This window comes from Patella vulgata, chromosome 5 (genome assembly GCF_932274485.2).
Source record: "Patella vulgata chromosome 5, xgPatVulg1.2, whole genome shotgun sequence".
In the NCBI taxonomy this organism is placed as follows: Eukaryota; Metazoa; Mollusca; class Gastropoda; family Patellidae; genus Patella; species Patella vulgata.
The window spans coordinates 19153525-19177734 of record NC_065883.2 but is presented as its reverse complement, the minus strand read 5'-3'; the positions used below and the strand labels follow the sequence as shown (position 1 = coordinate 19177734).

General features: G+C 32.6%; 1 protein-coding gene across 3 annotated transcripts; it reads left to right on the top strand.

Moving 5' to 3' along the window:
- Positions 1–1065: 1065 nt before the first annotated feature.
- LOC126822515 (protein lifeguard 2) lies at positions 1066–24052 on the top strand. Of its 3 annotated transcripts, none has more exons than XM_050551450.2 (12): positions 1066–1204; positions 6046–6243; positions 9179–9330; positions 10094–10158; positions 10572–10628; positions 10904–10954; positions 11265–11304; positions 17944–17981; positions 18789–18876; positions 19380–19484; positions 19807–19854; positions 20331–24052. In XM_050551450.2, the coding sequence occupies exons 2-12, from the start codon at positions 6054–6056 to the stop codon at positions 20475–20477; spliced, it is 981 nt and encodes a 326-aa protein (XP_050407407.1). In that variant the 5' UTR covers positions 1066–1204; positions 6046–6053; the 3' UTR covers positions 20478–24052. The 3 variants fall into 3 exon arrangements, with proteins under 3 accessions (XP_050407407.1, XP_050407408.1, XP_050407406.1); XM_050551451.2 differs by lacking the exon at positions 1066–1204 and adding an exon at positions 5682–5789; XM_050551449.2 differs by lacking the exon at positions 1066–1204 and adding an exon at positions 5848–5881.
- The last annotated feature ends 158 nt before the right edge of the window (positions 24053–24210 follow it).

Sequence of the window (24210 nt, the reverse complement as noted above, 5' to 3'; positions counted from 1 at the left end):
TGAGAATCATCTGCATACAAATGAAAGCTGAGATTTACTGACAATGTCGCCTAATGGGTAACGTATAAAAGGTAAATAAAATCGGACCAAGAACAGAACATTGAGGAACCCCTGATGATAAAAACGATGCAGACGACGATTTATAATGAACTAAAATATACCTTTTTCTACCCACAAGACATACCGACGATGTCCACAAGATAGCTTTCTAAAAGATTTAATGCAGAGCCACAAATACCGAATTTAAAATGAAATTTACGTGGAAGAATAGAAGGACCCACTGTGGCAGATAAATCTAATCAAATTAAAAATGTACATTTTCTATTATCAATTCTCAGTAAAATATCATTTGAAACGCGGGTTAAAGCTGTTTCGATACTGTGAAATTATTTGTAAGCAATTTGAAATGGTTAAACAGTTATCGTGTAGATGAGCATTGATCTGTTATAAGGACAGTAACAAGGCTGAACATCTGTGGCGAAAACAACCTACCTGTCTCCATAAATAGAGTTATAAATCTTTTTAAAAAATCAGTGTGATTAAATTAAATGAAGACGCTAAAATTAAATAGAAAATGGTGAAAACAGACAAAAAGATCCGTATAAAGTTGTGAAATCATTATTGGGTCACAGTGCTGAGCGGACTATTCTCCCGGGATTTATTCTCGGATTACGTTCAAATAAAGATACAGAAATACCATCTGAACTTGGTGTTTTACATAAAACCATTGACTTTAACGCTCATGATCCATGAATTTGATACGTTAAAAACTTCTGTTTAGTTAGAAAACTCTAACTTATCAAATCGTCTGCTCCTAAATCTTGTTTACTAGAGCCTGTTCCGGCTCATGTTCTTAAAGATTGTTTAGACGACGTTATTCCTGTTTTTACCAACATTATTAATTCCTGCATATCATCTTCTACTATTCCCAACTATCCTTTTGTCTTCTAAAATAACCATTATGGTTAAACAATCATACCCTAATACTAATTCATTTTTATTAAGTTGTAAAAGTTAGTCGTGGCTATACGCCCGAATTTCACCCTTGGTCTTCATTCATTAACTCAAGTTCAAGGTCTCTGTTACTTCTCGGAAATACCAATTGTATTGCGAAATAACAGCAACAACCAAAGCTTCTGTTTTGTTTCACCAATAGTTGCTTCCAGCATTGAATTTAATTTATTGGTTAAAAGTTAATGAATAGGTAATGAATTTAATTAAATTTTTATGATGTACCATACCGGTATTTAGTAGAACTGGAAAAGGCTATTTTCTGGATCCTGACACAGCTGATCACAGCTACAAACAATCGGTTACACCCAAGAGGGGTTATATAAAATACATCAGATGAGTATGACAAAATAATTACTATTGGGAAAATAGTCATGCCATACCTTTTTAAAACATACAGTATGCTTATACTTTTTTTTTTTTTTTTTTTTTTCTTTTTTAAATGGCCATATTAGTCGATTTCAATACTTGAAAAATAGACGAAAAAAGATTTTATTCAGCTGACTTTTGAGTCAAAAGCTTAGTTTGTCACAAGCCGACAGGGGAATAACTATTTCCCAATATATGATATGTATGTCAAAATTGGACTGTTCAGAGGGTATAAATATTATTGTCTAATGTTTTGAAAAACACAGATTGGGTTTTGGATAAGTGGTACGGTACTGTTAGTTTTCAAACAGTTTAAATTTTTTAAAGAGACAGGTTTTTATAACAAATTTTCATTTGTATATATAAGTGATACTTTCTGTTCTAAATATTTATGTGCATAAAAGATTGATTTTATTTTTGTTTTTATTTTTTGTCATATATACCGTAATTTAGCCTATCTCGAATTACTCACCATTTGGCACAATATATAGCCTGGTTGGTGCTGACGTGCCATTAAACCACATTTCATTCATTTATTTATTTATTTCGTCTGACTAATATTATTACTGAAATTCACTTCAAACTACTGGAATTCTCCAAAAAGTACTTAAACTCACTGGAAAGTTCTAGAATTCAGCGGAAATTACCAGAATTCAGCGGAAATTACCAGAATTAACAGGTAAATAACATTGTCCCATACTATGTTATGTTGCACAAGAGGGAGGAATTTTGCTAGGAATTAATTCTAAAATTATTGCTATTCATGTAGGCCTACCAGCATTTACATATAAAAGGATTGGGCCTACAAAATTCACTAAGTTATTATTATGTCAACAAAATTTATACCCTACTTCAGTTTCATGTAAAATCCAGTAGTTTCATGTGAATTCCAGTAGTTTCAAGTCAGTTAAGGTGTCTTGTAATTAATTATTGTACTTACTGAATTTCTGAAATGAAATGATTTGAAATGGGGTCTAACATCATACTTTTCTGCAGACAGGCATACGTCATGGAGTGTGCTGTGAGTGAAATTTGGCACAGACAGCAGCACCACAACCAACATTTACATGTATTTCATATTCCAACGTATTAGGATTCTTTTACGTGCATGCCAACAATCCAACAATGTGTACACAGGAGTTCACAGGACCTTTTTTCTATTCGTCGAAAAGTAAGGAGTGACTAGACACTGTTCCTTACCAGGCGCTCCACATTTTCTCAATGAATTTCTACACTGTTGCGTAAGATCTTTTTAACATAAGCTCACATGTAAGCTCACATTAGAAACGACAGATTTTGACATAGCTGTGTTACATGTATGCACAAAACTTCAGTGAGTTTTATAAGCTTATATATATATGACCAGGTAGTATTTAATACAGCCATTCACCCAATACAGGGCTAGACTAGTATATTAGAGGAAAGATTGTAGATCATAGGTAGAACCACACAGGCAGGCAAGGGACAGACTGAAGGGCAGGTCTCTGATAAGTTATTTCTTAGATAATTATGACCAGGTAGTATTTAATACAGCCATTCACCCAATACAGGGCTAGACTTACACCACAACGTGGCTCCCAAGATGGATTATCTATAGTAAGTTATCAATGGTCAGCTATGATAGAGATTAGAGACAATAGTAGTAATGAGATAATCCATCTATAAACATTAGTCAACTTAGTAAATGAATGAATGGATGTCACTTAAATACTACCCATTAACAACTATAAAATATTCTTAAGTTTAAATATATATAATTACTATGTATTGTTTATTGTTACCAAGTAACCTCTAGTATATTAGAGGAAAGATTGTAGATCATAAGTAGAACCCCACAGGCAGGCAAGGGACAGACTGAAGGGCAGGTCTCTGATAAGTTATTTCTTAGATGCTGTTCCTTTTTAAGTTACTTAGCCTGTGGGTCAGTATTATATATATATATTATCATTGTTAAATGTTGTTACAGAATATAAGATTATACTAAGAGAAGTGAGTTATTGAATTATTGTATGTCCAATCGTACACCCCCAATAGATTGAACATACAACCCATCGTCGAAGGTTGGACCATAAGCAGGTCCATAAACCCCGGATGATACTGACGTTCCATTAAACCACATTTCATTCATTTATTTATTATTTCGTCTGACTAATATTATTACTGAAATTCACTTCAAACTACTGGAATTCTCCAAAAAGTACTTAAACTCACTGGAAAGTTCTAGAATTCAGCAGAAGTTACCAGAATTAACAGGTAAATAACATTGTCCCGTTGCACAAGAGGGAGGAATTTGGCTAGGAATTAATTCTAAAATTATTGGTATTCATGTAGGCCTACCAGCATTTACATATAAAAGGATTGGGCCTACAAAATTCATTAAGTTATTATTATGGCAACAAAATTTATACCCTACTTCAGTTTCATGTAAAATCCAGTAGTTTCATGTGAATTCCAGTAGTTTTAAGTCAGTTAAGGTGTCTTGTAATTAATTATTGTACTTACTGAATTTCTAAAATGAAATGATTTGAAATGGGGTCTAACATCTTACTTTTCTGCAGACAGGTATGACCAGGTAGTATTTAATACAGCCATTCACCCAATACAGGGCTAGACTTACACCACAACTTGGCTCCCAAGATGGATTATCTATAGTAAGTTATCAATGGTCAGCTATGATAGAGATTAGAGACAATAGTAGTAATGAGATAATCCATCTATAAACATTAGTCAACTTAGTAAATGAATGAATGGATGTCACTTAAATACTACCCATTAACAACTATAAAATATTCTTAAGTTTAAATATATATAATTACTATGTATTGTTTATTGTTACCAAGTAACCTCCAGTATATTAGAGGAAAGATTGTAGATCATAAGTAGAACCCCACAGGCAGGCAAGGGACAGACTGAAGGGCAGGTCTCTGATAAGTTATTTCTTAGATGCTGTTCCTTTTTAAGTTACTTAGCCTGTGGGTCAGTATTATATATATATATTATCATTGTTAAATGTTGTTACAGAATATAAGATTATACTAAGAGAAGTGAGTTATTGAATTATTGTATGTTCAATCGTACACCCCCAATAGATTGAACATACAACCCATCGTCGAAGGTTGGACCATAAGCAGGTCCATAAACCCCGGATGATACTGACGTTCCATTAAACCACATTTCATTCATTTATTTATTATTTCGTCTGACTAATATTATTACTGAAATTCACTTCAAACTACTGGAATTCTCCAAAAAGTACTTAAACTCACTGGAAAGTTCTAGAATTCAGCAGAAGTTACCAGAATTAACAGGTAAATAACATTGTCCCGTTGCACAAGAGGGAGGAATTTGGCTAGGAATTAATTCTAAAATTATTGGTATTCATGTAGGCCTACCAGCATTTACATATAAAAGGATTGGGCCTACAAAATTCATTAAGTTATTATTATGGCAACAAAATTTATACCCTACTTCAGTTTCATGTAAAATCCAGTAGTTTCATGTGAATTCCAGTAGTTTTAAGTCAGTTAAGGTGTCTTGTAATTAATTATTGTACTTACTGAATTTCTAAAATGAAATGATTTGAAATGGGGTCTAACATCTTACTTTTCTGCAGACAGGTATGACCAGGTAGTATTTAATACAGCCATTCACCCAATACAGGGCTAGACTTACACCACAACTTGGCTCCCAAGATGGATTATCTATAGTAAGTTATCAATGGTCAGCTATGATAGAGATTAGAGACAATAGTAGTAATGAGATAATCCATCTATAAACATTAGTCAACTTAGTAAATGAATGAATGGATGTCACTTAAATACTACCCATTAACAACTATAAAATATTCTTAAGTTTAACCCTCCAGTATATTAGAGGAAAGATTGTAGATCATAAGTAGAACCCCACAGGCAGGCAAGGGACAGACTGAAGGCCAGGTCTCTGATAAGTTATTTCTTAGATGCTGTTCCTTATTAAGTTACTTAGCCTGTGGGTCAGTATTATATATATATATTATCATTGTTAAATATTGTTACAGAATATAAGATTATACTAAGAGAAGTGAGTTATTGAATTATTGTATGTTCAATCGTACACCCCCAAATAGATTGAACATACAACCCATCGTCGAAGGTTGGACCATAAGCAGGTCCATAAACCCCGGATGATACAGGCATACGTCATGGAGTGTGCTGTGAGTGAAATTTGGCACAGACAGCAGCACCACAACCAACATTTACATGTATTTCATATTCCAACGTATTAGGGTTCTTTTACGTGCATGCCAACAATCCAACAATGTGTACACAGGGACAGGACCTTTTTTCTTTTCGTCGAAAAAGTAAGGAGTGACTAGACACTGTTCCTTATCAGGCCCTCCACATTTTCTCACTGAATTTCTACACTGTTGCGTAAGATCTTTTTAACATAAGCTCACATGTAAGCTCACATTAGAAGCTATAGATTTTGACATAGCTGTGTTACATGTATGCACAAAACTTCAGTGAGTTTTTATAAGCTTATATATATATCGGTGGACAAGATCTTGGTGTATAATTTGGGTTTCATTTGCTGCAGTATGTCTTGCTAACACTTATGGTCAAATCAGTTTATAATTTGGAATTAATATCCAAATATGTTATAAAGATGGGTCTTTTTTAATTTCAGATAAAACTATGGCTGCATATCCACCAAACCAACAATATGGTCAATATCCACCACCACAGGGAGCCGGTAATATGCCCTATCCTCCTGTACAGGGATTTAGTAATCAAGGTTTTGGAGCACCAGGAGGTGTACCCCCACCACCCTCATATAATGAAGCTACTGATAATAAATTTCAACCACAGCAAGCACCTCAACAAAGTAATATTTAGTTTTTCTTAAATAAAAAATATTTTTATTATGTCTTATAGTACCATAAACATTTAATCTAATAATACACACCTTTTTATACGCCCACATTGAAATGTGGTCGTATATTGTCGTCGCCCCCGCCCGTCCGTCTGGCCGGCGTCCACAATTGCTTGTGGACGCTCTAGAGGCTAAAGTTAATATCCGATTGACTTTAAATTTATATACAGTGTTTAAGGCCATGAGACGAAGAAGCCTATTGATTTTCAGCGATTTCCGATAATTACTGCCAGAGTTATGGCCCTTGATCACTTCAAAAGATCTTGTGGACGCTCTAGAGGCCAAAGTTAATATCCGATTGACTTTAAATTTATACACAGTGTTTAAGGTCATGAGACGAAGAAGCCTATTGATTTTCAGCGATTTCCGATAATTACTGCCAGAGTTATGGCCCTTGATCACTTCAAAAAATCTTGTGGACACTCTAGAGGCCAAAGTTAATATCTGTTTGACTTTAAATTTCTACACAGTGTTTAAGGTCATGAGACGAAGAAGCCTATTGATTTTCGGCGATTTCCGATAATTACTGCCAGAGTTATGGCCCTTGATCACTTCAAAAAATCTTGTGGACGCCCTAGAGGCCAAAGTTAATATCCGATTGACTTTAAATTTATACACAGCGTTTAAGGTCATGAGACGAAGAAGCCTATTGATTTTCAGCGATTTCCTATAATTACTGCCAGAGTTATGGCCCTTGATCACTTCAAAAAATCTTGTGGACGCTCTAGAGGCCAAAGTTAATATCCGATTGACTTTAAATTTATACACAGTGTTTAAGGTCATGAGACGAAGAAGCCTATTGATTTTCAGCGATTTCCTATAATTACTGCCAGAGTTATGGCCCTTGATCACTTCAAAAAATCTTGTGGACGCTCTAGAGGCCAAAGTTATTATATCCTATTGACTTTAAATTTATACACAGTGCTTAAGGTCATGAGACGAAGAATCCTATTGATTTTCAGCAATTTACAATAATTATGGCCCTTGATCATTTTGAAAAATCTTGTGGACGCTCCCGAGTCTAAAGTTAATATCCAATTGACTTTAAATTTTATACACAGTGTTTAAGGTCATGAGACGAAAAAGTCTATTCATTTTCAGTGATTTTCGATAATTATGGCCCTTGATAACTTCAAAAAACCTTGTGGATGCTCTAAAGGCTAAAGTTAATATCTGATTGCCTTTAAATTTATACACAGTGTTTGAGGTCACGAGGCGAATAATCCTATTGATTTTCAAAGATTTCTAATAATTACTGCCAAAGTTATGGCCCTTGATCACTTTGAAAAATCTTGTGGACGCTCTAGAGGCCAAAGTTAATATCCGATTGACTTCAGATTGATACACAGAGTTTAAGATCTTGAGACGAACAAGTATATTGATTTTCAATGAATTTTTATGACTTGGAACAGCTAAATCCATGATACAGTATTAAAAGTTTTGTATACAAAACGTTAGCATGGGGCAGAACTTTATAAAAACCAAACAAATTCTAATGGTTTTCTGAGTTGTTGGTCTTAATCAGATTTTAGTGTATTATAAATGTTTCATTACCGAAAAAAGTAAAAATATGCGACAACTCTTGTTGACTGCCCGGACGATTTAGCTGCTGTGGGCGTATGTTTCGTTGCCTGGCAACCTATCTTTTATACCGCCAAATTGATATGTACATGTAGTTGTATATTGTTGTCACCTTTGTCCTCATCTATGCACAAGTCTAAAGTTATACGGTTCACTTACAATTTATGTAAAGTCACTGAAGTGTTTATGTATTGATAATTACTTCATGGGTTATTACTCTTGATCAGCTTTAGTGACTTATTGTAAATGATCCAATTAGCAACAAAAGAAAAAATGTGCAACAACCTTTGTTGTCCTACTGACATCTTAACTGGTGTGGATATATGTTTACATGCCGGGCAACCTATTTTTCAATCATCTGAAGGATTAGAGCCAATTTGTTTTATTTATCTATTTATGGATCAAAAGATAGTGAATACATCCTGGTGTATTAATCACCATTGACAACAATGTTTTATTTTAGTATCATTGACTAATCATTTTGTTATGAATATTCAGCACATACACAAAATAGTTGATAGAAATAAATCCATATATTCTGTTGAATTTCTTTGCTATCAGATTGGAAATCTTAACCATTAACCAAGATCACAAATTTCAACACTCTACCACAAAGACCTTGAATGTAATAATTAATTAGCCCCAACTTGGATAATAAAAAAGACTATAAAACATGGGCTACTAAATTCACTTGTTTAAATTGTATCATACTGTGCAATACAATTGAAAGATGCATTATGTAAGATTTAGATAAAAAGCTGACCGTTTCTAGCTATAATAGTTAAAAAATAGATAATGAAATATGAATATATTGAAAATTGCATACAATTACTTTAATCTGAGTGACGTTACTGTTGGAAGATGTAGTGTATATTGTTTATTATTATATTACGATCGAGGCTAAGTCTTGATTATCCATTTTATTGTTTAATTTCTAAATCTTGCATGTGTTATAATCCTTTTAAATCTCAGCCATCTGATGAGTTAACGAGTTGATTATAGACTTGTCATGTGAATAAATGTCTGAATAATAGTTTATATAACATTTGAAGACCTGCAATAGGCAGATTTAGCTCTTACATTATGTATCTTTAAACGTATGTATGTTTACAAACTGTGCAAGTGGGGGAAAAAGTCACTTTTCTTTGAAATGCACAGTAAACTACATGTAGTCTTGAATAAAATAGCCTGGGACAGAATGAAAAATCCAATTTCCTTATGTTTTGTAATAAAATAGCCTAGTAGAGATTGAAAAATCCATTGCAAGAAGGGAAGTGCAAATTAAATACTTTTCTCTCAATTTCAGATTTCCAGCCAGGTATGCCAATGCCTTTACCAAAGATGCCAGCTCAATATTCTAATGTTAGTTATAATGATAATAGTGATACCAGTGGAACTGCCGAAAACTTTTCTTCCTCATTCTCAGACAAAGCCATTCGTAGAGGATTTATTAAAAGGGTATGTAAACAATCTGATTAAAACACAGATCCTATTTCGTTTCGTTTTTTATAGTTCAAAATTTCGTTTTACCTGTCTTGACTACACTAGGATCTGGAGTAGTCAATATATTACGGGCGTTTTGGTTGAAGTGGGGGATAAGCTAATGAAACGCTCTGTTACGGCGACTTCTTGGCATGCCAGGTACGGACCTGTGGGTAAACCACTAGAAATGTCAACTCTGATTAATTAATCAATGTCTGACGTCATAGGGTCAAAAGCCGCTCGTATGACCCCTGGCACAACCTTTGATTATAACTTGTCGGATCTTCATGTAGTATAAGTCATCGAAAATGTAAAATAAAAAAGGAAACGAAATATAGATCTGGGCCCTTATTCACGAAAACTTAAACTAAGATACAATCGAAATTTTAAGAAATACTGCAATTCGATTGGCTGACCAGTAAAATCAATTTGCATATATCCAATGAAGTTGCAGTATTTCTTAAAATTTCAGTTGTAACTTAGTTTAAGTTTTCGTAATCAAGGGCCCTGTATTTTAATCAGATTGGGTATGTAGATTTTATGATTAGGAATTATTTGATCAAGTTAAAATTTCAAATTGAAGACCATCAAGAAGGAATTTTTCATGATTAATATTGTTCATTGTTTAATACATTAGAAATGTGAATTAATTTTATTTTTTATCTTTTATCAACCTTGATTACAATTTATATTTAATTATCAAATTAATTATTTATAAATATTTGTATTTATATTTCAGGTGTACCTGATATTAATGACACAGTTGGCTGTTACTGTGGCTTTTATTTGTTTATTCTTGTTTGTGTAAGTACATACCTTAATAAAGATTTACTAGACAGACATTAAAAAACATGCAAGTCATTTATTCAAATAAGTTGTCACTCTTGTTTAAATTGAAGAATTTAATAAATTGTGAATTTAAATTTTGTTTTAACAACATTCATTGTGATTACGTCATTATCCTGATGTCCAGAAAAAGAACACATACAGAATTTTTGTGATACATCAAATTCACCTTGCACTGTCCCACGAGGCATCCATCATCTGGAGATCATTGCTAAATAAGAGGTCTATTCGATACCATATAGAGATGATTTCAAAGCATGTCAAATCAATATGTAAAAATAATCCTGCTTTCTGAAATTACCCTACAAACATTTTCAGTTGTTTTCATTTCTTATTTAAATTTTAATTCAATATTTATTTATGTCTTACAGTGATAGTATAAAAAAATGGATTCAAGGTCCCGGATTTTGGTTTTATTACGTTTCTTAGTAAGTTCCTATTCTTTATTCAGTTTTAATTATAACAAAATAAGTTTCAGAATTAAAGGAAAGAACTAATTTAAACTTGCTTCCGATAAGTGGTTCCTATCACACTGAAAATCAGTGGCCTGTTTGAAATGGGGCAGACATTAGTCTGTCAACATTTTTTGTTTACCATAGTCATAGTTATGCTACTTTTTGATTTATTGATATCAGATAGAGGTTATTATTATTACTTAAAATGTATATATTTTGTTATATAATCTATTTTTGCATAATTTCAGTGGAACATTCCTTGTGACATATTTTGTACTGGTTTGCTGCCCAAGTGTAAGGTAAATATCCTTTGAAGTCAAGATCTAAACATGTTTAACCTGGTGAAACAAGGAGGAAAATTTGATGTGTTACTCTTTCAATGTCCGCACTGACTAGACTATATTGAGTCAAATATGATAAATTTATTGAAGAGTAGGTCATGTGATCAAATTCTGGGGAAAAAATTGTACATGTGATGGAATGGAGTTCTTCATTTTCTCTCGTTTCAAGCCCATTTCTTTCCTGTCCACTCTTCCTTTAATAGAAGAATAGATTAATACAATAAAATGAAAGTAGAATGAAATTAAATTTTTGTATTGCTTTTTACAGGAGAAAGTATCCTGGAAATTTTATATGTTTGGCAGTGTTTGTAAGTATGATTATCTTTATTATAATATCACAAAGTATTTAATGTATTGCAGTAACCGCATGGCTCGAAATGTTCGCCTGTGTACTTGTTGCCGACAGGCGATTTTTTCGTCTGACAGTTAGCAAATAAAACTACCTGTCGCTTGCGACAGGTGGACTAAATTTTACTTGATGTTCAGTAAATTGACCATAATACTCACGTCCACGTCACGTACGTTTAATTATTCGTTTTTAAATGCAAGAATTAAGCACGGAAATACCGCAAAAAGCCGCCATTTGCACTGTTTACATTTCGCTCTGTCGTAGGCTACAGTTACTCACACAGTTTGGAAGTAGACAATTTTATATCAATGAATTTCACACCATCTACGCTTGTTTTCATCTGCTTGACACTAGTTTATAGCATTATGGGGTATTATATCTAAATAAATTAAAACGCACCCCCAAGTCACCTGAAATAATTCTACCGTAACGACACCACAGTAAATATAGTAGTGGTTGGAATGGAAATGCACACGGCTCGTTTAAAAAGTTTTAAACAATTTCCATAAATAAAGGCTATGAATAATTTATAAGACAATTTGACAAAATCAAAAAATCAGGTCGGAAAAATATTTCATATATAAATATAATTTGTAGCGTAAATATAGTCTGGATATGTGAGAAGGGAATTCCAGGTGGCGTTATCTGTCCTTCGCACGCGGTACATGTAAATACGGTGCCATGCACAGGTGTGATTTGTGTTTTGATATTCAATTTATTACGGATATTTTAAAATCTGAATTCTACAACTCAACGGTGAAGTATTCGATTTAGTACGGAAGTGTGGTACCATGATACTTTGCGGAATTCCCGTGGATACGGATGATAGAATTGTACGAATCTTCGAGTCGCTGGGCCAAAGCAGATTCGCCGACTTTCAAGAACCTTTAGGCATTCCGATGTCGAAGAAATAAAAAGGTTTCATATTATGTTTATTTATTTATTTATTTATTTATTTATTTATTCTTCAAGTAAAGGTTACAACATGACAATAAATTAATGTATTATAATAAGAACTAGTGTCGCATTACACGACTGGGAAAGTGACAACAATAAATACAGATATGTATATGAAAATAAGAACTATGTGCTACATTGTAATGTGGGATGCCATATGAGACAAGCATAGAGAAATATGATGGCTATGGTGTCATGAAGAGACCTTTACTTAGGAGAGCCCATAAAGCCTGACGTATATAACATCCGTTGCTTATTTCCAATGGGGTCCAAAGTTGCCAAGGTCGCGTCAGGTCATCATTGGGAGGCAAAATTTAATAAACATGCCATCACAGCATTGTATCACAAATAATAAAATATATTTATGTCTACATGTTATACATCAACCAATTTTATTAATAGTAGATTATCAAACTTGTAGTATCACAGATTAACATTGTATTAACAATAAATACTTCTTGGCAGCAGCTTTAAAGCTGTAAAGTCAATCTAAAGACTTAATATCATTCGGTAAATCGTTCCAGACACTTATGGCGGTATAATAAAATGATGTGAGCTGATCTCTACCCGAACATTTTGGAACCGCAAAATTGAATAAACTAGATCTTTTGCCATATTGATGAGTATCTCTAACACATTTGAATTTTGATTTAAGGTATGATGGACAATTATTATGAAAAATCTTATGTACGTGATTGAGTTTTAACTGTTTAACTCGGTTTTCAACATTAAGTATATTCAAATCAGAATATGAAACATGATCTCTCTGTCCTAGCCCATTCACAAATCTAAGAACCTTATTTTGAACAACTTGTAATTTATTTTTAAGTGATTGATTCACACCAGAATACCAGGCTGAGCAGGCATAATCAAAGTGGCACTGAATAAGTGCAGAACAAAGTAAATTTTTGGTTTTTTTGCTAAGGCATTTATTATAGCGAAACAGAAATTTTAATCTTGAATTTGCTTTCTTAATAATGCTGTTAACAGTGTCCTCACCAGACAAGTATTTGTCAAAACGTAGACCCAAATATTTAAGGTTATCTGTTGTTTTTACGGTATGGTTATTGCAGGTTATTGTAAACTCTTTAATACTTCTTAGTTTACGTTTAGGCCCGAAGAGAATACACTCGGTTTTACCGAGATGGAGCGACAGTTTATTATCGATGAACCATTCTGAACAGGAATCAAGAGCACAGCCAAGTGTTTGTGAAACAACTTCAGGATTCTGATCGGAAAATAATATTGTACTGTCATCTGCGTATAAAATAAGTTTACATTTTGAGGGGATACTGATAATCATATCGTTTACATAGCACAGAAATAATAACGTTCCCAGGATACTACCCTGGGGCACGCCACAGGTTATGGAAGCAGGTTCGGATAACGTATCACCAATACTAACTACTTGTTTCCTAAATGTTAGATATGAACAAAACCAATCAGTGGACTGAATGCCCATCAGTTTTAGTTTCTCACATAAGACATCAGGATCGACAGTGTCAAATGCCTTCTGGAGGTCAAGCATTATCATCCCTGTAAAAAGACCTTTTGCATTTTGGTCTTTCAAGTGGTCCAGAAGGTGCATAAGACATGAGTCAGTAGAGTAGCGTCCACGAAAACCGGACTGATACTCATAGAGAAGGTTGTTTTGAGTGAGATATGAATCTAATTGAATGTAAATAGATTTTTCAAGTAATTTTGAGACAATACTCAGGACACTTACAGGTCGGTAGTTACTAACGTCCAAAGAGCTATTCTTTTTGTACAAAGGTTTAACTCTAGCTAGCTTCAAATCACCAGGTACGGTGTTTTCTGATATAGATAAATTGATAAGAAATTGAATGTGAACTTTTAAGACGTCGGCGCCATCTTTTAAGAATCTTGCCGGGATCTCATCGAGACCTGTACTTTTTTTCGGATGTAAATTAAAAGTGCTTTTATGTACATTCTTTTTGGTGTAAAAATTCTGTAACAGAAGTGATTTGAAGTTAAACCGATTGCTAGGGGGAGGTAACTTTTGCACAAGAGTTGATGCAACCGTTGTGAAGAAGTTATTGAAATGGTTTGAAACAGACTTTGGGTCATGGATATTAGTGTCATTTACATTTAAGACAATGTTTGCTTTATCCTTTTTATACGCCCACATTTTCATGTGGACGTATTATGCCGTCGCCCCTGTCCGTCCGTCCGTCTTAAAAGTTCACATTCAATTTCTTATCAATTTACCTATATCAGAAAACACCGTACCTGGTGATTTGAAGCTAGCTAGAGTTAAACCTTTGTACAATTGTTTGTGGACTCTCTACAGGTCACAATTCTTATCTGATTTCGACGAAACTTGAAATATAGGTTTATCCCCAAAAGATCTCGGCTGCTTTCGATATTGGTCACAATTTTTATCCGATTTTGTTGAAACTTGAAATGTAAGTTTATAATCCAAAGATCTCAGTTCCTTTCGATATTTGCGCATATCGGACAGTAACTTCCTGAATTATGGCCCCTGATTGTACGAAAAATCACGTTTTTAGCTTGTGGACCCTATAGAATTCATAATTTTTATCCGATTTAAAAAAACGTTCTATTATATCACTGTTACACCCTAAGGATGACTGCGTTCGAATTTCGTGAAAATCGACCCTAAATTGACAGACAAAATGGCCGCCGTTCGTTCCCAAATAGCGTAAGAATATGATATATCAAGGTTGTGGACCCTATAGGGGTCACAATTTTTATCCGATTTTGTTGAAACTTGAAATGTAAGTTTATAACCCAAAGATCTCAGTTCCTTTCGATATTTGTGCATATCGGACCGTAACTTCCTGAATTATGACCCCTGATTGTACGAAAAATCACGTTTTTAGCTTGTGGACCCTATAGAAGTCATAATTTTTACCCGATTTAAAAAAACGTATTATTATATCACCGTTACACCCTAGGGACGACTGAATTCGAATTTCGTGAAAATCGGCCCAAAATTGACAGACAAAATGAAATGTAAGTCTATAACCCAAAGATCTCGGTTCCTTTCGATATTCGCGCATATCGAACCGTAATTTCCTGAATTATGGCCCCTGATTGTACGAAAAATCGCGTTTTTTGCTTGTGGACCCTATAGAGGTCATAATTTTTATCCGATTCAAAAAAACGTATTATTATATCACCGTTACACCCTAAGGACGACTGAGTTTGAATTTCATGAAAATCGGCCCAAAATTGACAGACAAAATGGCCGCCGTTCATTCTCAAATAGCTTAAAAATATGGTATATCAAGGTTGTGGGCCCTATAGAGGTCACAATTTTTATCCGATTTTGTTGAAACTTAAAATATAAGTTTATAACCCAAAGATCTCGGTTCCTTTCAATATTTGCCCATATCGGATCGTAACTTCCTGAATTATGGCCCCTGATTGTACGAAAAATCATGTTTTTAGCTTGTGGACCCATTAGAGGTCATAATTTTTATCCGATTTAAAAAAACGTATTATTATATTACCGTTCCACCCTAAGGACAGTTGAGATTGAATTTTGTGAAAATCGCCCCAAAATTGACAGACAAAATGGTCGCCGTTCGTTCTCAAATAGCGTAAAAATATGGTATATCAAGGTTGTTGACCCTATAGAGGTCACAATTTTTATCCGATTTTGTTGAAACTTGAAATGTAAGTTTATAACACAAAGATCGCAGTTCCTTTCGATATATGCGCATATCGAATTGTAATTTCCTGAATTATGGCCCTTGATTGTAGGAAAAATCACTTTTTTGTTAGCTTGTTCTCTATCCATCTCTCGAAAATGTGGGCGTATCCTGCCTGGCAGCCGCTGGTTATTGTTTTTATATCCAAGATCTTTAAGATTTTACCAAAGTTTTTTTGAATTATTTTTGTTCTCTTCTAATTTGTTTGCTAAATATGTTGATTTAACTTTCTTTATTACTCTTTGTGTTTTATTTCTAATTTTACAAAAGTTTTTGTAATCATTTAGATTTTCAGTTTTTCTGAAACGGCTAAGATGCCAATCTCTTTTTGATATCAATTCTAGAATTTCACTATTTATCTATGGTTCAGTCCTTTGTTTTAATCTAATGTGTTTAATGGGTGCCACAGAATTCAATACTTCAGTAAATATATCTTTGAAACTTAACCAAGCTTCAGTGACATTTGTGCTATTAAAAAGATTTTCCCATTTTGCTTCAAGTAATTTTTTAATAAATTCCTCTTTGCAGTATTGTTTTAAAGATCTAATTTTAATTACATTATGCTTATTAATTGGGATCCTGTTACATTTCCTAGTACAATAGGTAATGTAATGATCACTGAGACCTATATTTATTACCCCATAATTGTTAATACCAACTTCGGTGTCAGTAACACTGTTATCCAGCCATGTTTCAGAAATTGATATAACTGCTGCCTTAGAATATGACGCAATTAGTCGCAGTTCAGATAATTTGGGTAGTAATGATCGAACATTTACATGAAGAAAGTGTAGTCCTTTATTCGAAAAGCATTGGAATAAATCACTGGAAATATCCGTGGTACTGGAACTCGGTTGTTTTACGTTTTCCTGGGTTTCAATGTTATCATGAAAAAATGGTAGGTTTGCAAAGCTACACTGGTAACATTCAATTTCATAGGATAGAGAACCCTTTAGATTCAATTTGTTCACTATAGTTCGGGATAAACACTTGGCATGGGTACAGGAAAAACATGTTGGGCATATTACTACTTTGGTTCGTTTGTTTATTTGTATTGAGCAGACGACACATACATTGGATTGTCTCCCTTCTCTTCTTGTTGATGTATTACAATTGACATAATTAGTCCTACTTATTTGTTTGGGGCCGGGATGGGGATGAATGTTGCCACACTGGAGTACACATAGAATATATACCATAAAGCATCTTAAATCAAGTGTTAAGTGGAGTTGTTTATTCAAAATTGTTGTACTGGCTGTCCTGTCCCTTGAATGCAAATGGTGGGTGTAAATGGTGAATGCAAATATTTATATAGAGCAATGTACGTCAAAGACCTAACCACGTGTGTGTGTACCTACATGTATGGATATGTGTGATGTAATTAGTCTTTGAGTTTCATAATTGAGAGTGACAGGTTATTTACTGAAGCGACAAGTATGAAGAAAAGCTACCTGTCGATTGCGACAGGTAGCTTTTTTTTAAACATTTCGAGGCCTGAACCGGTATATATTTGATTATTGAAATCAAACAACTCTACCTTGAATATATACTTATTGGAAATTACTGTGATTTCTTTAAAGTTGAGGATCCTAAATATTAATGTTGATAAGAATCATAAAAAAGCTTTGCTTCTTGGCTGTTTTACTTTCCAGCTGTCTAGACAGACTTCTATAAAATAAAAGAATTCAGTAAGGTTTATTTTTATTTGAAAGAAAAAAACCTTAATGTAATTGAACTGTTATATTTACAATTCAATTTATTCATAGAATACTAACATGGACAAATATTATGATCAGAATATAAAGTGGTCAAGTGTTTTCATTAATCCAAAAATATCTCTTCTTGCCATTTGTGGTCTAAGGGGAGATAATATGGCCAAAAGGTCTTGTGGACAGAGTCGTGTCCCATATTTTATTTAAGAACTGTTGACTTCTTTTTTTCAGACACTGGCGTTTTCGTACATGACAGGAACTATAAGCAGGTTAGTTTTAAGGTTTATTGGTATATGTCAGACCAATTTATAGAATATAACTTATGGTGTAGTTGTCCATCCATACTTTTTGAGAAATAGGGAACTCTTTCAATTGACATTCCAGCCAATAGGAAAAATGGCACTGGCGGGCAAACTTCATTCAGAATATTGTGGCAATCTTTTAAGACAATTGTCAACCTTTCTTGGAAACAAAGTTACTTTACTTTTAATAGTGTGACACTAAATTTATATAGAGGATACTTTACATAACATTAGAGAATTTATTTCTCAAATTCACAGACTGACCTAAATATTAGGCCAAATATAAAAAAACTATTTCTGGTTCTAACATAATCCTGCATCACTTACAAAGGGCTGTGTGACCTCGTTTTATTTTCCAAAATGAAAACAGTCGAATCAATTACTGCATGTAATGTTTTAGCTCTGTTAAAAAATTGAACCAATCCAGAAATATGGAATAGTCTCATTTTTCAAGTACTACGTATGCAACCCTGATAAATGTTACTAGCAATCATAAATGATACTGGATAATCATACATGATGAGATAAATGTAGTGCCTTGAAATATGTTTAAGATAAGTCATTTAGCCCAGTAGGGTAGTACTGATCCTTTGACAAAATAAAATCCTCCTTCAGAGATTTTTGGTAAGGATTGTCTGACAACCGGAATATTTTTACAGTTATATTCTTTGTAAGCAAATAAAAATTGTTGCTAAACACTCTACCTCATTTTTTGATGCTGTCCATTATATTTATCAATGTCTGTTTTTTTAATATAATATTTTAATTTTTTAGTTTCTACAGTACCAACATTGTATTGATGGCCATGGGTATTACAGCACTTGTTTGCTTAGCTATTTCAATCTTTGCTATGCAGACAAAGGTATGTTTTAATTTTTTAACAAAAATGAATGTTTTAAGGGTTTGTCTTCTATATTAGAGCTTAAAGCTGAGTAAGGTTTGTTTGTTTTTTAGAAATACTGGCAAGAGGTAGTGCCCCAAATATTGATAAAGGGACATAACTCTTTGTATAAGATCTTACTGTCATATTATCTCCCCTTAGACCACAACTGCAAAGGAATTGCATTGATGTGGTCAAACCAAATCCATGATACTGTTAATATATCAAATCTGACTGTCCAGTGTATAATTAGGCAACTGGTTGTGTAGTTGCTGAATCGAGAGATTTCATGATTAAGTGATGCCTTAGGGATATCAATCGTCGTCAAAAATTTGGCAAAAGATTGGCTTTCTCCAGTCTGTAATCAAATTAGTACAGTATATCATGAAATAGCTAGTATTCCCATAGATCACAGGCCAGTCAAGGTCATGTTGAATGTTATGAATTTTAATGATCTTTATTAATCTAGTTTTATAATTTTTTAGATTGACTTCACCCTATGTTCCGGTTTACTCTTTGTACTTGTTATGGTGTTATTTTTGTTCGGATTTCTGACTATCATTTTAAGATTTGCCTTTGGTTACAACAGGGTAAGTTTTTAAACACATTCTATACTATGGCTTGCTTTTTAAAATTGAGAGAGAGAGAGAGAGAGAGAGAGAGAGAGTTCAACGTCCACTCAACACAAACTAGGTCATTTCAGGACTAACATGGTTTTAATTTTATTTCAATAATTCGCTTGCGCTTAGGGGTCTTTAGCAGTGGAAGGAAACCGGAGGACCTTGATACAGCACGCACGTGCTAACCATTCGGCCATCCAGCCCCCACTTTTAAAATTTAGAATATGATACTATTGTTATTAAGTTATATTACTGGTTGTACTGTTATAAGTTTTGGTATTTCTTATTTCAGATTCTGGATATTGTGTATGCATCCTTGGCAGCTTTGGTCTTTGGTTTGGTAAGTTTAAATTTCATATTTAAAAAGACCCGCATGTCTTCAAATAACTCATTTTTGACGAAGAAATTTTTTCATGTGACTTACTTTTACTAAAGGTTTAGAATACATTTGTTAAAAGTGATAAAATGACCTATACATGAGCATGTTTAATGGAGATGAGATGATAGTAAAAGTTAAAAGTTTGCCAATACAGTCCCCACCTTTTTAATAACAAACTGAAAATATGTAGTCTTCATATTACTTACAATAGTTCATGTGGTTCTGAACATAAACAAGGGGGTGTTAGGTGACCAAATTGTCTAAACATGTGTTTTAGATCAAAAGGTATGTCATTGTGTCAAATGGCATGGTTTTGATTTCCCGCTTGGAACATGACGAAGAATAGGATCACCTATCCAGCCTTGTGGGTTTGCTCCTGGTCCTTCGTTTTTCTCTCCAAACGTACAGAGACTATGATTGTTTTTTTTTAATTTCAGTTTTTAATCTATGACACCCAGATGATCATTGGAGGAAGAAAACATGAACTTTCACCTGAGGAATACATCTATGGAGCACTTCAACTTTATATCGACGTCGTTTACATTTTTCTCATCATTCTGTCTTTATTTGGCAGTAAAAACTGATCTAACATTATACAATATCTGATTATGATTTTAGCCTTTAACTTTTATTGTAATTCTTGTTTTCTTAACAAATTACTGAGCCATCAAAAGAAAAGTATTGTATGAAGTCTACCATCTTGCCAGAAAGATTTCAATTAAAATAGCTTGCTTGTAGTAGTTTCTGATTGATCAATTTCCTTGAAAATATTGTTAACATTATCAGTAAATTTAAAAGTAAACATTGATTCTACTTGTTTTAAATGGCCAATAAAAACGATAAAGACAGTGGTGCCTCTATATAAATCTATGGAGTGGTATTTTGTTTTTGTCATTACTAATTACTTGTATATGTATACATTTCTTTCTGTGAATATCAGTATTTTCATTTTGAAATATTCACTTTAATAAATTGAATTTATTTAATTTGTATACATTTCTTTCTGTGAATAATCAAAATTTTTATTTTATGCTCATTTTGATACATTTATTTTGTTTAATTACTTAATTTTATGTGTCAATTAATATTCTTTATTCAAAGTAAAACCATAATGACCATAATGCATTATTAAAGATACATTATGTGTAAGCTAAATCTGCATATTGCATTTTCTGGCTTCAAATGTTATATAGATTATCATTTAGAGATTTATTCACATGACCAAGCCCATTATCAACTCTCTAGACAATCGGATGGCTGAGATAATCATTGTATTAGATATATATTTCTGTTAAACGTTAAAATGGAAAATCCAGAATTATCTTATTTAAGTGGTATCTTGTCAGAAATTCAAACATTCATAACTTAGCTGAAAATAAAATAATTTCAATTAAATTTTCAATATATTTCTTTTTGTTATCTATTTTATCAAGAAAGGCCAGGTCTTTATCAAAATATTACAAAATGCTTTTTTATGCACTCAGAATTTTTTGTCGGGATTGGGTTTTATCAACTTGGTTAAGCAAACAGATCAATGCAAGCTTTTAAATTACTGCTGTAAAATTCCTGTATTTTTAGGATCTTTATCAGTATTAAAGGGGAAGTCCCAGTTTTCACAGGACAACACAGCACATTAAATAAATTTCAATATTATTTACAGTTGAGTTGCTATTTTGGTTTTCCTTTCTTAATTAAATGATAAATAATGAAATGTGAGTACGGTACGGTAAATTTCAATTTTATCTTCAGTTGAGTTGCTAATTTGGGTTTCCTTTCTTAATTAAATGATAAATAATGAAATGTGAGTACAGTACGGTATATTTCAATTTTAACCAAGTTGAGTTGCTAATTTGGTTTTCCTTTCTTAATTAAATGATAAATAATGAAATGTGAGTACAGTACATTTTAGCGTTGATTAGATATTTTTTTCGAAAAATGCAAATGATGGTCATCAGCTTTAATTAAAGGTTTATGTGTCTTTCAACCAGAATAAATCAGTTTAATCACTACTAAAATATAGATGATTCTCATTGTTTGTATCTCTTAATTGTAAATAATCAATTTTAATCAAATTGGCACTTGTGTATTATAAAGAAAAAATCAAGATGTCTTTTCACTGTTAATGCACTTTTGGTGAATTATTTGGGGTAGTAAGTTTAAATATATGATTTTTTTTTATTGTACTTTAAATTTGATATACAATGTGATTGTACATATTGGTAGTGTCATTTGTGTAATATTTGGATATGATTATATTTGATCTGTAATTTAGTAAATGATATTGTATATTTATGTAATTATGAATGATAGATGGGAGTAATTTATGTATAGTATTATGTATATGAAGTATTTTATTGGCATCATTACTTTCCTCCAGATGACACTCTCTTAAAGGAGCTAAACCCTACATCTACATTAGATTGGGTTATTCTGATGCATTATGTTATTTAGTGATTTGATTAGATTTATACAGTTATCTGTTGTGCAAGTTGATTTGCTTACTAATTGTGATTTTGTTTTTAGATTTTTATTGTCAATTGTGGAACACACTAACTCTTATGACTCAATATTGTCAGTTGTTGAACACAATAACACTAATGACTCAACCTTGTCAGTTGTTGAACACAATAACAGTTTTGACTCAACTTTTTCAATTGTGAAATAAAATAACACTTATGACTCAATATTGTCAATTGTTGACCACAATAATGGTTATGACTCAACATTGTCAATTGTTGAACACAATAACACTTATGACTCAATATTGTCAATTGTTGAACACAATAATGGTTATGAGTGACTCAACATTGTCAATTGTTGAACACAATAATGCTTATGACTCAATATTGTCTTTGGACCGGAAATTTTAAATACATGTACATGTATAAGCACCTATTTAATTCCCTAAATAAATCATCACTTTAAATTTAATTTGACATTTGTATTTTTAACCAATGTCCGTAGATAGCTTAGTGACATTGATATGTAACAAACACTGATTCTTGGTGTAAGTGATATCCACTGATAAAAGAGTGTGTATAGTCGTTCAGATGGTATGGAAAATCATAGTAATTTGAAAAAGTAAACAGAAATTCTCTCCCCTTGCTTGGCACACTAAAGCGTAGAAATTTCAAAATGATCATCTTTGTGTCAAGTATTGTGTCGATGAGTCATTCAACCTCATTCCATTCTGTAAATCAAAAACAAATTTGATTAACAGTCACAGTATACAACATGATTTGCTCTGTCGACAGTTTAATAAAAAAAATAAGATTGGTTTTATTTATTTTTTTTCATTTTGCTTTAGTTGGTCTACACTACATGAAATTAAGACAGCTTCAAAAAGAAACTGAAGTATGGCTGATGTTAATTAATCCAATACTTTGACAATGTAAAGAGAGAAATTGCTTAAAATTTGTACTTATTAAGATTAAAGCTTTGTAAGCAGTAAACTCGGCTGTATGGTTTATCTTGGAAATAGTGTGTATCATATCATATTGTGTCTTATTTGAGTTTTACTATAATTATCAGGTGGCCTCAGAACCTCATTTTGACTAGCTACACTAGCGTCTCCCCCACTATGAATTTTGTTCTGAGGGGCCCCGACAATATAGCATATGTTAATTTTAATATTACTATAACCCCATCAATGGATACTTACAGGTTCCAGGAATGATACTGGTACCAATTAATTAGCATATTAATATTTCACATTTTCAAAGATTTATTTTTACCTTGTGCATTATAGATTGTTTTATATGTTGTCAAGTTTTGTAATATCATAGCTTAAATATCATTCTGTAAAAAATATAGTCAGTTTAAATTTCAAGTTATATTTTTATACTCTCTTCTTCCAATTTCTAAGGTGGTCAATTCTCATTTTAACACATTTATCTGCAAATTAAATGTTTTTTGCAGAGTGGTGAACACAATAATCCTAATAATAGAACAGTTAATGGAACTATTAGTACAAAGGATCAAAATTTGGGTGGGTGGGGGAGTAGGGCTTACGTGAATTTTGGATTGTCCAAATTGAACCATTTAATTAATTAAAATGAGAAACAAAAAAAAACTTAAAATGTTTTATTAAAAAAAAAAAACAGGTACATGAAATGGGACACATTTTTTATATTAATCAACTCTATGCTACCTTACAACAGTACATTATATTATATTCATTTTTAAAAAAAAAAACGAAATTAAAAAAAAAAGACCAGGTTGAAGAGGGTTTTTTTAACATAAAAATGACCACTTTTTGACAACACTATAAAAGATTTTTTTGTAAAATTATTAAATGTATGTACAATGTATTGTTGC